Below are 17,474 nucleotides of genomic sequence, written 5' to 3'. Positions count from 1 at the left end.
ACAAACTATCTGGTGCTACTTTAAGATCTTCTTGTTAGGCTGCTGGATTTTTATTAGCTTGAATGTTTTGCAAGACTTAAAGACTTTTCATCCATCTCTCCTGTAGCCACAGTTCTTTAAGAGGAGAAAAAAGGACACTGTAAAGAGTTGCAGGACAATGAGTACTCTTTCAAACAGCTGCTGATTTAAGACTGCTGAGGCATCCTTCTGCTGAGTCACCCACTAACTCCTCCATGTTTCACCATTCTGAAACAAACCTGCTCTACTTTAAGGTATTCTAACAAACTATATCTCTTACGAACCTTTCAAACTGTTTTAAAAGTCCCTGCCTTATCATCCTTTCAAGAGGTCAAATATCACCCCCACACCAGCCGATATATACTGAGAAAGAGTAGCAGCTGGTTTCCCAGTTGTGGATTAAGCCCAGTTCAGGACCAAAAGAAAAACATCAATGAAGACGGCCCCTGAAAAAAAGATTATGGTCTACTATGTTTTGTTTTGCAGACATACCAAACTCAAACAGTTTTTTATATATAATTTATTTTGAAAACATGTTACAAATATTAGTTTCCCTTTATAAAACAGTTACCTGTGGTCATAATTACAACAGTGTCCTGGTAATCCCCTTTCAATATTACATGTAACTGCAGCGACACATCTTAATACCGAGTGCATAAGGAATTTAAAATGAGGCTGAATATCAGACGGGGGCCCTCTCAGCTCAGTTTGGCTGGTTGTCCATCTGTGAGCCTGGCTGGTAAGACTGGATGTCCTCCCCGATGAACTCTGATACTGTGGAAGGAGAAGAAAATCACAAATTCGCTGGATGCAGTTTGCTGCTGCAAAATACAATACTAACCTATACTGTACTGTCAGTTTCAATGGTATGTATATTTTCAGAATTCATTGGCTTTATTTTAATCATATTTTAACATCCTGCACACCACAAAAACTGCACACCACATCTTCTTGCTTCAGTAAAAATAAATTCTAGTCCTTACCCTAACCACCAAGGTTAATGCTTTGTTTCTTTTTAAAAAATGTGTAATGGAAATTAAGCAGTGAAGACTGAAACATCTACAAACACCAGCAACCACAAGATGCTAACAAACATTACACTGACTGATATCTGTCAACTTGTATGCTATTTGATTAAAAAAAACAAAAAACAAAACATAGAGAGTGGCAGCCAAAATGCACTGTCCATTCAGTGGATACCATTCATTCTTCTATCCAGAATATTAAAAATTCTTTGTACTTCTTCCTGCAACATTTCTGTATCTGTGTTTGTGGCCACGTATTTCACTTTTATGAAATCAGTTTTATCAAATATCACATTTTTTGAAAAAAACTGTCTCACCTTCTTCAAAGGTAATGTGGTGCATAGAGGCAGAGCTGGTAAACTCCAATGGACACTCCTGGATTTTGGCATCCCTCTCTCCCCCATTTCCTGTATCCAGCACCCTTCCCTGGGGGTCCCAGCCCTCATAGTGGGAGTAGGATGCTGGGCAGATATCCTGATAGGGGTTTGGGTTGGTAGGAGGGGAGGGACACACCTCCTGAGCATAAGCAGAGTACTGTGGGTAAGGGGAGTTGGGGATGGGAGGCAGAGGGGAGGTTGAGATAGGACTTCCCGCTGGGAAAGGGCTGAGAGAGGATGAGTGGGAAGGAGAGGGTGAAGAGGACAAGTAGGGTGAGTCCAGCCATGGCGAAGGTGAGGGTGAGGGAGGCTGCGGACCACGTGGGTACAGAGGGGGAAGGAGCTCGGTGAAGCCCAGCTCTAGGTTCTCAAAACTGGGGTGACGCTCGGATAGGGCTGGCCTGGTCCCGCCGGGCTCTTCCACCGCTGCATCAGGTTTAGAGCAGTACTCCTCATTGTAGTTTATGGGTGGGCACGGAGAGGAATAGGTGGAGGGGTAGGGGGGTAGGTGGAAGCTCAGGTTTCGCTCATCAGACATCTGGTCCCCTCTCACATGGAAGCCTCTGTCTATCCTGGGTGGACCCCCTGCAGGACACATGTTTCCGCCATCCAGAGGCAGCATTGGGGGTCGAGAGAGCAGGGGATCATCCTCTTTGAACATAACTGAGGGAAGAAACCGAGAATAACTGTCATGCATAACTGATGTTTATGTAAAGCATGTCCAGCTGACACATATCAGTGTTGTATTTATATTAGATTTCAAACTAGAAATCTCTTTATTTCGAAATTATTTGTGGGATTAGATACTCACTGGGTAAATACTTGAAGCAGTGAGTGCTGCTCCTTTTCCTTTTCCCATTAGAAACATAAAGATTGACCGACACAGGCCGACTGACGGAAAGGTCACTGTAGGCTGGGACCCTCACACATAACAGACACTGGACGGCATAAAGACGACATACAGGGGGATTACAGATCATTTATCAGAGCATCTCCAGTTGTGTTGGATGTGTCTGCTGAATTTTAACAAATTTACCTCATTGCTGTTGTCACGGTCAACATGAGCCTCCTCCTCCCACTGTAATTTACCATCTAATGCAAAAGAGCACAAGAGCAAGGTTTGACATAATGAACACAAGTGAATTACAGAAGTGCAGCATCTGAATTAAGCTTAATTTAAAATGTCTGTTAGACTTCTAGTATCCCCCTTCTACTTCTGAACTCATCATTCAAGTATTTATTAGATTTTGCATTTCATAACAACAAATACAAAAATGCAACAACCAAAAGCAAAAGGCAAACAAACAAAAAACAAAAACAAACAAACAAACAAAAAACAAAACAAAACAAAAACAGTGAGGTTTTAACATCTGTTGCATTAAGCTCAAATGTCCAAGTCATGTAAACATGTAGGTGCAAAAATTGCCCCATTGTTCCACTGAAACTTCCGTCACATGATGTAACTTTCCCAACATCTTTTCGCAAGCAACGTTCCCAATCATTCCTTCTTTCCACATTTTAAGCGTTGGAGTGTGGGAGTCCTTCCAGTGTTCCAAAATGACATGGACACTTGTTACCAACTGAACCCATCATTTAATCAAATAATCATCATATAATCTGAACTAATATGTCAGCATTTAATCTAGAAGTAGTTTGACATTACTATGTACTGTTATGTATGTTTTATATACTTTTCATACTCTGTTGTTTTTCTTTGTGTGTCTTCTGGGTTGAATTTTGATGTTCAGCTTGAATAAAGATTTGTTTGTTGATTTTTTATAACTCTTGAGTTTCTATCTGAGTCCACGTTCTCTCACATTATGACAGACATGTGAGATAAGTTTCTAATACCTGGATTACACAGACCTGAATGTGAAAATTATCAGCATATAATGAACTACAAATATGTGAAAACAACCATTTAAAGGGGGCTATTGTTTTTTGTAATAAAAATATTGTCCCACATCATCTTCTATGTTTATTAGACCTAGTTGCACAAGCACTGCATCAAAGCCTTAGAGCTTTGCATTTGAAATTTGGCATGCTTTTCAACTATGTGTGGGAACCTGGAAATGTGCATTTTAACAGTTTTTATGATTTGACAGAAGAGGACTATTCCCTATGAAATAGTGAAAATTATCATTTTTTGTGTGTATTTTAACTTAATGTGGTTTTTGAACTGTTTTAGGCTGTTTGATATTTTTATTTTGGTTTATTGATATTTATGTTTTTTGAACATTTTGGAGTGCTCAGTTCTTGACTCAGTTTTAATTTGTTCCCTCAGTGTTTGTTCCATCTAGTTATGATTCTCACTTCCTGTTTTATTTTGTTAGTTCCTTGTCTTTAGTGCCTTGCATTTAATTTTACTTCCTTTCTTGCCTTGATTATCTGTGTCTTGTTTTCCCCAGCTGCGTATGTGTCCCCTGATTGTCCTTCTGTATATGTTTAGTGGGTCTGTTAACTCTCCCATGCATGTTTAAGTAGTTGGAGAAGTTAATAGTTAGAGAATTGTAAAATCTGGTGAAAATCATCCAAAACTGTGACTTTAAGAAGTTCTAACTGTGAATTCCTGCAGCATTATTTTAACCTAAATCTAATGGACTGAGGTATCATTTCCCTAATATTAAAAACTGATTTAAATCTATTTTCTGTCTTATTGTATTCCCAAACACCTTTTACTGCCAGTTCTGTAAATTAAAATGCGCTGAGGCTCCTCTGGACGCTTACCTGTCCCTCTTTCCATGAAAAGGACTCTGGAGACTGGCAGGAAGTTTGTGCCGCTCAGCAGCAGCTCCTCCCCTCCTTCCACAGAGCAGGAAGTGAGGCTGACCGACTCGATGACAGGCAGCTCCTGGGCCGAACGCTGGGCTGTGGTGGAGAGAAACGGTAAATGCATATGTAGTCATCACACTTTATTCATACACTGCCTTTCATCAAGGTTAGTGCATCTCAGAGTGCTCCACAGATGACAGACAAGCCATTAATAAAACAGAGCAAAATGCAATAAAACATCAATCCATCCATAAAATATAAAGTAAAATAAAATGTAAAAAAGCAGCAAAGAGTAATCAGTGAAGTTAAGAGCTTGAGTAGTGGAGCAGAAGTAAAACAGGATAAAGTTAGTTAAAAAGACATGACATTATAAAGTAGAATAAAATCAAATCAATCGAATAAGATCTGTAAGTGAAAAACAAAATAAAATAAAATAATGTTTATAAAGCAAAGTGCTTGTAATCAGTGTGTGCAGAATTATAGAAAATCTCCACCTTTGACAAATCCAAGTGACACTGCATATTTCAAATGTGACTCCTTTATAAGAGGATTCTGTATCATAATATGAATTCTCCATAAAGCAGCCACTCACAGCATTCGATGGGCAGAGAGGCAACCTGCAGAGCCAACACCCGTCCAGGGGGTGCTGAAGGGGGCACTATAGGGAGGTGGGTACGAAACACCAAACGAACACGTGTGTTTTTCCTTCCAACATCTGTTTCTCCTTTCCTCAGCTCAATGTCTGAGTTCCTCAGTTTCAAAATCCCGGCACAGTCGATGCTGAGAAACACAAGATTTGTCTAATGACATAAATTTGAGTAGCAAAAGCTTCACTCAACATTGAAACTGAAACTTTAGGGAAAGAGCTATTTAAAACTTAAAGTGGACCAGTTACAAAGTATGACACAAGAATCAAACATGAGCAGCCCATCTGAGCATATATAATAAGCAACTCTGGCATATATGTTAAAAAAATCCTTTTTCTATGCACATGAGCAGGACACAGTGACGGCATCTTTCTGACTTACAGAGCAGTCATGTTGTTCTCGGGGCTGAGGGGAATGTCCAGCAGTTTGGTCCCCACCTGGACGCTCTCGTGACTGGCAGTGCCCACCATCTTTCCAGTCACTCTGAAGGGGAACATACATTTGAATTTACCAGCTGAGAAAAATAAAGTGAAATCCCAGCAGAACAAAAGTTATTTATGAATGAAAAACTGTGAAATTGCTTCCGAAATGTGAGGATTTATACTCCTTTTCATGTCACTTCAAGTTCTGTGAACACATGAGTGCATTAATCACTCATATCAGCCTCACTTTTTTTCTAATGACTTAAAAAAATAATGAGCATTAGTTAAAGTCTTATATTTGTGTTATTAACTTAAAAAAAACTTTGTAATATACAATGGCTGGAAAATTTCACTGACCACTAAAAAATATTCATCCAACTTGACCTCGTAGACCTACTTTGATATTTTTAGTATTGGGTGACAGTTTAAGGTGTGCAGAGTTGTCTACATTCCCTTCTGAATGATAAATAAATCTCTCTCATATAATTTTAAATTCTCCATCCATCCATCTATTCATCGATCTTCTTCCGTTTATCCGGTCGCGGGGGTAGCAGCCTGAGCAGAGAAGCCTCCTCCAGCTTGTCCGGGGGGACACCAAGGCGTTCCCAGGCCAGCCAAGAAATATAATCTCTCCAGCGTATCCTGGGTCTGCCCCGGGGCCTCCTCCCAGTGGGACATGCCCGGAACACCTCACCCAGGAGGCATCTTTGTCAGATGCACGAAACCACCTCAACTGGCTCCTTTCGATGTGGAGCAGCAGTGGCTCTACTCTGAGCCCCTCCCAGATGGCTGAACTTCTCACCCAATCTCTAAGAATTCTTGACTCAGTTTTAAATTATATGTCTTTCAAAAATGGAAGTGATCTTAATATTGTGTTTAAAATACAAAATTTGTGTGGCTGTGTTTTTTTTTCTCAGTTTGTGTTTATTGCTCTAACAGTGTTTGGTGCTCTCTTGCTTCAGTTCTGTGCTTCTCCTTGGCTCGATATAGGATATCATAATCAAAAATATATTCTCTGGATTATGGGAAGGGACTAAGAACAATTGTTGTAACACATTTTCTGGACCAACACGAGAACCAGCTGGTGGTTTATTGCACAATGGTTAAAGCTACGACAGTCACGTAATGGGTCCCCTGAATTTTGTGTTCCTTGAACATTATGGCATGAAGAAAAAGTTTTTAAATAGAAAAATACTGCAGCTCAGTACCTGTGTATCTGATAGAAAGGATGTGGTCTAATTGATCGGTCATCAGCTGTTCCAACGAAAACCTGAAGAGAGAGCGGCTTCCTCTCTGTGTAACCACACAGCTGTGAAGATAGAGAGAGAGAGACGCAGTGTGAAATCAAACTGCGATGAGGCCTGCAGCAGTGAGCCGCGATCGTGTGGCCAAAGAATTTGTTCCAGTGTCGTGTGAACATGATCAAAGACATTTTAACCTTAAATTAGATCTGATATCATATAACACAGTTAAAGGTGGAAAAAAATCTGAGAAATCACTAAAACTCTGACGTGACTCTGCGGGTTTCATTTTCACCTTGACAACAGGATGTCCAGTCGGTGCAGCTTTGACGGCTCCTCTGCTGCCCTCCGTCTCGTAGTGGGCTCTGTGGTGTGGCCGAGGCTGGACCTCAATACGCAGCTCATACTGGTCAAACTGGGATGGCAGAGGCCAATCAAGTGGCGGCAGGGCATTAGACCTGAAATAAATCAGATGTGAGAATTTTAGATGTAGTAAGAATAGAAAGAACCACCTGGAGAGAAGCAAGTAAATTTACAGGATTGAAATGTTGAAAAGTGATGTTGTCCTTGCCTGAATAGAGGGCTGTGGGCGCTGGCTCGCGTTCTGCCCCAGGCCAGAGGAGGGGGAACAGAGAGGTAGTCCATGCCCACAGATGGGGGCTCTCTCCTTGTCTGCTGGGTCTCTGGCAGTGGGCAGGGAGAGCTGTGGCCCAGAGCCTGCTCCTGGTCCACCTCCCTGGGAGATAACTGCAACACAAAAATCTCACCTCTTTAGTTCTCCACAGATTTTTTTTTGCTTTTCTATTTCTATTATCTTTATTTTATAGTTCAGTCTCCTCTGTATGTTTATGTTTATGTTTATTTAAACAATTCATCATGAGAATGTGCCAGATTTAGCCTCACGGGCTAATTTTCATCTGTAGTCCCTGGCAGATTGATAACATATTAAATTAACCAACAAAACCACACATACAGAGGCATGTGAGGATGGCTAAAAGACAGAAACATATGTAAAATAAACACATGCCCATATAACATATTAAAAATCAAATGTTAAAAATCCTTACACACCAGAATCAAAGACTTTCTTTGACACTACTCAAAATCACGACAACATGTTTGATTATCCAAAAACCACTGTTTTATAGATTCAGAGAAAGAAGTAAATGTTGTTTTCCTTATTTCTGTGTAAGGGAATCCTAATGTACTCTAAAGCAAAGTCAACACAACTAAGGAACAGATCACAAAATAAAGGAGTAAGAAAACATGCCAATACAGCCTGAAAATTACTGCATGGTCAGCTTTTGGAGGTATCTACACTAATACACTAATGCAATATTAGCAACATTTATGCAATAATGTCCAAGCACGTGGATTATAGCCAGGCCCGCTACACAGAGGGGCCTGCTTATCTCTAAAAAAAATTACAGAGGAAGTATAGTAATGGCAAAACTGTTTGGACCGGCAATCATGTGGAACTATTGCTGAAAGTAAATGGACTGATACTTAGATATAGATAGAGCACTTTTCTGTTCTAACTGAGCATTCAGAGAGCTTTTTTCACCCAGCCATACACACATTCCATGCCTTTACATGGTTTCTAAGCACACAAACACACACACACTCTCTCACACTCTGATGGATACATCAGGGTTCAGTAATAATACAAGTATAAAGCAGCCACAGCACCAGAACACACACACTGGGAGTTTTTGCACAGTAAACTACAGCAACATAGCATTATCCATCACCAGAGGAAGCTATGGCATTGGGAAAGGACTATCCATACAATAACAATGAAATCTCAAAACATAACTGAAATGAGCTTAATCTTTGAGAATTAAAACCTCCAATCAGGAATTAAAACGTAGATGTCTGTATCATAAAAAAAAGTCACAGCTTTTAGCTTTCTTGAAAACTGTTTTCAGACTAAAACTGCCTCAGATTTTGTATTTGCTAAAATGCACATTTAGTGCAGATGCTAGACAGAAGCATAATAAAAGTTACATAATATAAGCTTACACTGTATAGATGGCTCTGAAATAAAGGTCCTGCATTCTTTGTGATGGCCAGCAGGGGGCGACTCCTCTCATTGTGAGTGTCATTACATAGAAGTCAATGAGGAAATCAATCAAGTTTTCACTCAATGTTCTACCTCACTGAACATTTTCCTGATAGGTTTATTGGGCTGATCACTGGTTTCAAGTCTTCTTCAGTACAGCTTGGTGTTCATTTGATATATGATGGTCACATATAGACTCAAATAAATCATGAAGCTGGACTTTCATTATGGCATGGCTACCTTGAGTTTCACAAGTTTTTTACTGTGTGACTGTGCAGTGTCCTTGGTTTGTCAGTCAGATTAAACCCTCTCTTGTAATTTCTGTTTTAATTTAAAAAGCAAAAAACTAGACAGGCATGACAGCTTGAGGTCTAACAGTACGCAGAAATTTTATACTCCTGCTCTGAGATGCCTGCTCCAGGTCTGGGGGGTGGCACCAAAATAAAGGTATTAGATCGCACACAGCACTTTACCTGCTCCAATGATGTCTTCCTGGTTTTCTGAGGAATGCTGAGCTCACAGCTGCTGGGAGGACCTTGAGACTGAGGGGTGGACTCTCCACCCTCCAGGTTGCACCCCTGCAGTTCCTCTGAGTAACTGCCTCTGCGCGATGTACATGGAGACGCCAGCGGGGAGTTTCTACGCTTCTTCCCACTAGGTGAGGTGGGCCTTGAGGATGACGAGTGCCCAAAATTGATGCTGCCTTCGTTCAGCTCCTCCTCCTCCACCAGCAGAGAGTCGCAGCTGGAAGCGGGACTGAGCCAGCCTCGAGAGGAAGGGCTAGAGGCGGGGCTGGGGCTGAGGGAGCTGGGGCATCTGTCACGATAGCTAAAAGGATCCAGTAGAGGCAGGTAAAGGCGCTCTCTGTCCCACCCGCCGCTGTTGCCCATGTCCCAGTAACTGGAAATAGTGGGTGTTGGGTCATCTTCAGGCGAGATGGTGGTTATCTGGATGCTGGGGCACTCGACCACACGAGATTCAGAAACCTGGAGAAAAGATAAGAGGCTCGTCACTAACTTTGTCACACACAAAAATATATATATATTTCTATGACTATATGTCGTCAATACAAACAATGGCAGTAAAAAGAGTAATTTTAAAAAGCTCAAATACCATTGTTATTACTTTGACCTTAAGATCAATCTACTGACCTTTAAGGAGAGGTCAAAGGTCAAATGTGACATGGTATTTTAAGATTCTCTATGTTACTTTCTACAAACATTGTAAGAATCATAGTTTATAAGTTATACGGCTTTTTGACAATTTTCAATTAATAAATAATGAAGTTGACCTTGAAGACCTTGGTGGATGCACGTCAAATTTTAATGGATTGTTAACCTGACCCCACTCTACACCTTTGCCAAGTTTTATCAGAACTCATTCAAAACTGTTCGAGCAACTGTGTTACCGAGAGAAAGAATGACATGTAAATGCTACCAAAAACACAACCTCTTGGTGGAGTTAATAATAATAATAATAATGTATAAAAAGTTCTTGTGGTCTCCACAAAGTAGTTAAAGGGGACATCTGTTAACTTCAAGGCAAACAGCCATTATTTATTCCCTTCTCTGTTTAGAGAGCACTGAGCCAGTGATCACTACCTTTTGTTTGTATGTACTAAGAATTTCATTAAACATGGTGGTGAGATAAACTATGAGAAAAGAAACTTTTTTTAATGTGTGGATTTGGATCCTTTTCTTGGCACTGGCCCCTTTTAAGTATGTGCTCCCTGAATGCCTCTTTAGCTTAATTTGAAACTTTATATATATATCAGACTGCCACAGTGAAATTTAGCTGCCCTCAGACTTTTTCAACATTACTCCAGGACTGTAGGAGAAAGCAGGCTGGGTTTCTGGCTGTGTTTAAAACCTCTTGTTTGACACGTCCTGTGGTTTTTATAATTTAGAGTTTAAGTTAATATATTCCGGTTTGGGTTTTGTGTTTTATTTGTGCAATTTTTTTTATGTTTTGAGGACTTTTTTCTTGCTTCTCCAGTACCCTCTTGCTGTCGACTCTTCTTCTTTGTCATGTGATTCCCTGTGTAGTTACATCCTGTTTTATTTTGATAGTCTGTTTTCCTCTCTGTGTTTATTCCCCCATGTGCTGTGCAGCAGTGGAATTTTCAACTTTTGTAATGGATTTTCAACCTAATCAAATAGTATTTTTCATTTACCTTGTGTTGTCTGCAGTCCAACATTTTGGGTCCTTCAGGCACAAAAGACCAATCTTTTTTACCCAGTAAACCACAGAATTCAGTGAAAACTGTATATGTACGCTCACCTTGTTATATTCTGAGACAGTATTACAACATATTTCAGCAGCTGCCCCGCAAAATGCTCAAGTCATAGTTAAGAAGTAGCTGAATGCATAATAAAGAAACAACTTGCCTACCAATAATAATATATGTAAAAAATCAAACCAAGTATTGGTTCATGCTATTGTTTGTCAGTCTCAAACAGTTTTCAAGTCACTGTGAGTTGATTTTCAGGCTGTGCTGAGATGAATCGAAACAACTGTCTAAATGAAAAGCAGTACGTCCACTGCTTGCATAATGTTTCCTGAACTGCATGAGTAGAAACACTAAATTTGTGAGTGTTTAAAATCTGTTTCACTTTCTAAATTTGCAGTTCAGAGCTTCTTTTCCAAAAAGTCTGTTTTCTTTGCCTCAAAAAACTTCTATACTCTCAGTCTTTCGGCCCTTGGTTTGGATACAGAAAAACTCTCCAAGTAAGGAAAACCCCTTAATCTGATTGGAAAATGGACGGAAACCCAAGAAAAAGCTGCTGAGGAACCCTCCTTCTTCCTTGTCTGACTTACATGCAATCGTTGGCGCGTCTACAGAAGCTGAATATGTTCTTGGAACAAACTTCAGGTCAACCAATCAGCCGGCTGCTGCAGCTACTGTAGCTGATTCTTTCTAAGGTCATTTGTTCAGTTGAGGTTGAAACTGCAGATTATATGAAATACTTGCGCATGGGCTGTCTCACCTGTACAGAGCGTGCCGGCAGGCTCTCATAGGTCCCGCTGAACTTATTGAAGTGATCCCTTCGTGGAGGTGGGGAATGCATCCCTGCCCGCTGACTGGACGCGGGTGGCGGGCTGGGGATGTCGATTGAGTGACCTGTGTGAGAAGCAGCCAGGTGGTTGTCTGTAACTGAAAATAAATAAAGGTTCGGATGAATGTCCGGACACATGAAGGGCACACCCACAAATTATATGAATTGAAAAATCTTTACAATGCTCTTTCCTGTTGGCAAGTTGCCTGCTTGCTTAAACTGACTATAATCACATGCTGCCAAAGAACAGCACTTTGTTCTGTCACCTTTTCATCCACATGACAATAAATAATTATTCATCTGCTTTTCATCCCCTTGCTCAAACGTGCCTTTTAATACATATATATATATATATATATATCATATGTTGTGGGTTTGGGAGGTTATGTGGCCTCCTATTAATCTTTTTTCATAACCACACAATAAATGGTAAATATAAATGGTAAATGGCCTGTACTTATATAGCGCTTTTCTAGTCCCTAAGGACCCCAAAGCGCTTTACATATCCAGTCATTCACCCATTCACACAGACATTCACACACTGGTGATGGCAAGCTACGTTGTAGCCACAGCCACCCTGGGGCGCACTGACAGAGGCGAGGCTGCCGGACACTGGCGCCACCGGGCCCTCTGACCACCACCAGTAGGCAACGGGTGAAGTGTCTTGCCCAAGGACACAACAACCGAGACTGTCCGAGCCGGGGCTCGAACCTGCAACCACGCACAGCTGATTAGAAACACCTGCAACCTTCCGATTACAAGGCGAACTCCCAACTCTTAAGCCACGATCGATAATAGCTAGCTTTGCAACTGTCCTGCTCTTGTACCTCTGGCGTGAGAGAGACTCATTAGATGGCAATCAAAATATTGTAAACACAATTTGTGGTGAGTAAAGATTCATTTTTTATCATCAGTGTGCTTCTATCATGCTTTACACATCAGTTTCCCTTCATTTTACTGTAATTGCTACCATATGGACAATGCACACGCTGGAATTTTACTGCAGTAATGTCTTAAAAGCAAATACAGCATTTTTGTCACTTTTAATATAAATTAGGAAATAGGAGTAATTTTCAGGAAAATGCAAAACTGCTGCAAACAGTTTAAGAACTTAGCCTAGCAAATAGATAAGAAACAACTGGCTGCACTGACAGAAGATTGAGTAGTTTTTGACATTTTTAGAAAATCTGAGGCAAACAGCTGCTTAACATTGTTGATTGATTTTAAAACATTTTGTGTATAAGGTGTACTTGATAGCCAGCCAAAATCTTGAGGCAAATAGTGGTATTTGGAAGCCTCTAATACATCTGTCATTTAAAATTTCTTCTGATTACATCGCCTGAAGGAACATAGCATTACAGCGGTATTTGTGTTCTTAGTAAAAAGCTCCACTAGCATCACAGCATACATTTCCTTGCTTAAAAAAATGAAACTTGGAGTTGGGAACCTCGCTGTTTGCTGGATGTCCCTCTTAAATCTCAACCAAAAGAAAAGCAAGCAATTCGAACACATACTCCACGAGTACACCTCTAACATCTGACCTCGTGCTTTGAACTCTGTCTCTGGTGGTACTGAGCAACCTGAGCCAGACTCTGAACTCGTCACATCACAGGGTTATAATGCAGACACTGGGGTTAGGAAGGTGACAAATGTCATAATATAGACATGTAAGAGTCCATGAAATTAATGAGACAGAATTTACATGTAGACAAATGTATATGCCTTAAATGCGTTGCTTATATTTAAAAAGAAAAGTAGTTTGTGTATGCAGGTGAACTTTGTGCGGCTGAGAGTTGCCAGTAAAATGTTAATGTATTTAAAAAAGATACATGCATATGCTTTCTCTATTGCCACAACCTAATCAATATTTCTAGCTCTGTCTGACTGGACTTCGACTCTACATGGAAGAACCAATCACAGCACTCTAAGAATTGCTGTTTTATCCTACGATATAGTTTGTCTGGGACCTTATCAGATAGTTTTACACAGTCCACAAAAAAAATGCTGCCCAATGTTTCACATTCAGAGCTTTTTTTGGAATGAGCCAAGTTTCAGTCACAGACCAATTTGCCTTGGGAGACCCAACCTGGGGGAAAAGCTCCCAACAACATAGCCCCGGGGATCACTCGGGACACTCAAACCGCTGCACCACCATAACATGACCATTGACTGAGGTGAATCCCAAGGCATATCTACACTGTGTCTCACTGCACCCTAGTATTTCTTGGAGACAACTAGCTTAATTTTATAGCACAAAGACAGGAAATAGCTAGTCAGAAGCATAAAAATCAACGTATTATTATTTCTGAAGCTGTTTTTAAATCTTTATGCTAGCTAGGCTAATTGGCAGCCAGCTATGGCTTCATATTTAAAAGGCAGACATGAGTTTGGTATCAGCCATGTTTTCTGTGTGACTCTTGGACAACAGTTGGTTTTCATTTTAAAATTCTTCATGCTATTTTTTAGTCTTAGTCTTTATTCTTTTGTTAATAAAGGCAACAGGAAACAGGGAACCAAACTTGGAATGGTAAATGCTGCCAGCTTCCACATTCAGTTCAAAAACATCAATGTAGATGTCCAGATGAATCTAAATGTGGGCCAAAAAGACTGTGATAATCTTGCCTTAAAGTGGGATTTGGTTTTATCCATAATCGCTCTGTCGTATGGCAACAATTTATCAAATCCCCTCCAACACTTTCAGCTCTACTTTTGAACTATTTCGTACATTTTTCCATGTATTATAGTTACAAATTGCGCAATAAAGGGTGAAATGGGAATTCTAACCAAATCATGAAGTTTACTTTTGGCCCACTGATTCATTTCACAGCATGAGGAACCACACACCCAACTCCACTGCTGATCTTGACATTTATATAGAGACTTTTTTCATTGTATAATCTCAACATGACTCCTTTGGATTTTGCCCATAAGCCACCAAACTGACTCCTTAAGGCCACATCCCTTGCCACAACATTTTCCCAGTGTGGTGTGGTCTGGCTTCACATGGAGTCAAACAGTAGTTACTCTCTAATGAACGAGGCTCCGACTGATCACTGCCGCTCTGTAGTGGCGGCGGGCCATGCGGGTAATTTTTGGGCAATGCGGACACACAACAGCAACTGCCAACGAATTAAGACGCTGGGTGAAAAAAAAAAATCTCTTCAAATGTTTCCTGGCAACAAAAATATTTCCAAGTGATTAAAGCTGCAGTGCTGAGGCAACTCTTCTGCTGGTGGATTTTTCACATGAATCAGTGATTTAGAGGTTTATGTGTAGACCAGCAGGAGTTTATGAGCCACGAGAATTTAACTAACACTTATCGAACAGGGAAAAAAAAAGACTCACTGATCTAATATACTTTCATGTTTGTTTCCATGTCCTGAACTGAACCTCAAAAAAGCAATGTTTACCTCAACCTGGGGGTCTGTGGGGCCTCACAAGTGGTGGAAAAGTACATGAGAAGGGTCATGAGACATCGAGGGAAGAGAAAAGCAAAAATGGCATAATACTGCAGTCTGCTCCCTTGTAAATATATGGCATATACAGTAATTTTTCCCCCTTTCTCTGAAATAAAGTACTGGAGTTAGGAGCATTACCTATGATGACTTAAGCCTCATAGGGTTCAAACGAAATGGAATTGATTGATTGATTTCTTCTTAAGCTTAAAGTGTTGTCTTTTTTTGCCTCCATCAATTTAATGGGGAATTTATCTCTTCATGTTCTCTTCTTAATCTTAAAATAACCCCATAATTTAAATTATCATTGGATCAGTTTCTTTTGGAGATGCCAGTCTAACAGATCTAATATACTTCAGAGAATCTCAATGCGAGAGTTCAGCTCTTTAACAAACTTCGATCTTAAATTAGATGGTTTCCGGCATGAGGTTCAGGGTAAAAACAAGAGGCCACAAAACAGATCTGGAGCAGCATAATAGACTGATTCACCTAAAGTATTTCTGCAATAATGGATTTTTTAAAAGTCTCTGACAATTAAATTATTCAACTCATGGCACATTGGTGAACAAACTTTTACCACCACAACAATCTTCTTGCAGCTAAATTTGCAATTTGTTTACCTTGATAGATATTGGATTCATACTTAACTTCTGCAATGCTTCGATTTGAAAAGCCCAACTTTAACATATTTTATGGGTATATCCATGGAGATTTTTTACCCAAATAAATAAAACCTACATACTCTGAAACATCAAAAAAAAAAAAAAAAAATTTAAACACACCTTACGTGAAGGCTTGCTCTCTCCTTTTTCTCCTGTAGTTAATGTTCATACCTTGGGTGGGGTAATACAAATGTATGCCAGTGTGGGCGGGAAACAAATGAGTGAGAAGATGTGAGGATGTGAGGTGTGTGTATGTATTTGTGGAGCTCGGATGAAGAAGGGAGGGAGGTGTGTGTGTGTGTGTGTGTGTGTGTGTGTGTGTGTGTGTGTGTGTGTGTATGTTCAGTACACAGAGGTTGAGGTTCCTTCCCAGATGGCAGCTGTTAACTCTACTCACACGCACAGCTGATTAGAAACACATTGAGTCTGGGCCTGCACGCACGCATGCACAAGCGCACAAGCACACAATGCACAAAGATATGCACGCAGATGCATACCACACAGAAAACAAACACACAGTAAAAATATACTCGTGCTCACGCAAGCATCGCACGCACGTTCAAACATACACATCACATAAGCACAGGCATGCAGATGAAAGCCCCATCAAACGACACGCAACGGCACGCACGCGCACAGAAGTTCCCATGCGTTATAGAAGCCACCCCGTCAGGCCGCTCAGACCCCCTTTATCCAGTGTGTCCCTTTGCTTTTAACACATTCAGCTATTCAGGAAGTGACTCTAACCCAGGCTGCTGCTGCTGGAGGAGTCCAGCTGCAGCAGGGCGCCTTCACTTTCCTCCCCGGCAGCGGAGCTCTCCGCCTCGGCAGTGCGCGCCGGGGATGGACCCTGGCTCTGCCGCGACGGCGGATCCTCCTCAAACACCAACTTGAACTCGAACTCTCCCTCCTCCCAGCCCGAGCCCGGCGCGGCCCCCATCGCCCTCCGGCAGCAAGGACAGGATACAGATACACTGATACAATCTTGTCTCCCTGCGTCAGGCGATTTTAACGTCCCTTGGTGCGCCTTTAAAAAGAATTCAAAAGAAAGAAACTTTATCCCCCAAACTCTTCTCCTAAGTGCGTGTCATTGCGCTAATATTCCTCCTCATCTGGGATATGTAGGAAAGTTTTGCTTCAGAAAGTTTCTACGCGAGAAATTCTGCTTCTTGTCTCCTTGTTTGCAAGTTTTTCCAGACTTGATGTCTTGAGATCCAAATCAAATTTTCGCTCCGGATAATTTACAGTCTTCTCCGAATCATATTTCCAAAATACCGTCGGCTCTTTCATTCTAGCTCCATCGTCATCCCTGTAGCTTCTTCTTCTAGTTCTTCAAGAGACTGGGAGGAGGGAAAAAAAGTTTATCAAATATTTTTGTCGTCCTTTACCCTTAATTGCCTTTGGGTGGGTTTCCCAGCTCCAGTTGGTCCGTTACTCATTCCCCATAGGACCTCATGTCTGTCAGTCATGAATCCCCTCTGCCCAACCTCCTCCCCCCCTCCTCTCCCCCTTCCTCGCTCACTCTGGAGGTTTCTCTTGAAGTCATTCACTTAACATTCACTTATTATAACAATCCCATGCAAATTTCTCCTTTCTTGTCTCATTTTGCATCATTTGCATCATCTCATTTTGTTTTTCCTTTTAAAATCAACTTCATGTCCTCATCATCCTTATCATCAATTAGATTTTCACACAGTTACGCCCAAAACAATGTGATTATTATTCCAATCATGAGCA

The 17,474-nt window shown here is 40.9% G+C and overlaps 1 protein-coding gene across 1 annotated transcript; it reads right to left on the bottom strand.

The window, feature by feature from the left end:
* Positions 1 to 523: 523 nt before the first annotated feature.
* Positions 524 to 17,196, bottom strand: nfatc4 (nuclear factor of activated T cells 4). Its single transcript, XM_031748294.2, has 13 exons — positions 16,485 to 17,196; positions 11,552 to 11,718; positions 9,038 to 9,550; positions 7,074 to 7,249; positions 6,798 to 6,960; positions 6,470 to 6,570; positions 5,221 to 5,322; positions 4,785 to 4,972; positions 4,148 to 4,288; positions 2,457 to 2,512; positions 2,232 to 2,358; positions 1,361 to 2,083; positions 524 to 792 (listed from the first exon to the last, which is right to left on the bottom strand). Exons 1-13 carry the CDS (start codon positions 16,675 to 16,677, stop codon positions 722 to 724), a joined length of 2,721 nt encoding a protein of 906 aa, XP_031604154.2. The 5' UTR covers positions 16,678 to 17,196; the 3' UTR covers positions 524 to 721.
* Positions 17,197 to 17,474: the final 278 nt, after the last annotated feature.

This window comes from Oreochromis aureus, linkage group 18, assembly GCF_013358895.1.
Source record: "Oreochromis aureus strain Israel breed Guangdong linkage group 18, ZZ_aureus, whole genome shotgun sequence".
NCBI lineage: Eukaryota > Metazoa > Chordata > Actinopteri > Cichliformes > Cichlidae > Oreochromis > Oreochromis aureus.
Note: the sequence above shows the minus strand (reverse complement) of the source record. Positions and strands in the feature narration are given on the sequence as shown.

Coding starts and splice junctions, on each gene's coding strand:
- nfatc4 (XM_031748294.2), bottom strand. CDS start 16,677: ATGGGGGCCGCGCCGGGCTCGGGCTGGGAGGAGGGAGAGTTCGAGTTC. Junction 9,551..11,551: donor TGCCGGCACGCTCTGTACAG/GTGAGACAGCCC, acceptor TCTTTTCTCCAG/GTTTCTGAATCTCGTGTGGT. Junction 793..1,360: donor CCACATTACCTTTGAAGAAG/GTGAGACAGTTT, acceptor CTCCTTCCACAG/TATCAGAGTTCATCGGGGAG.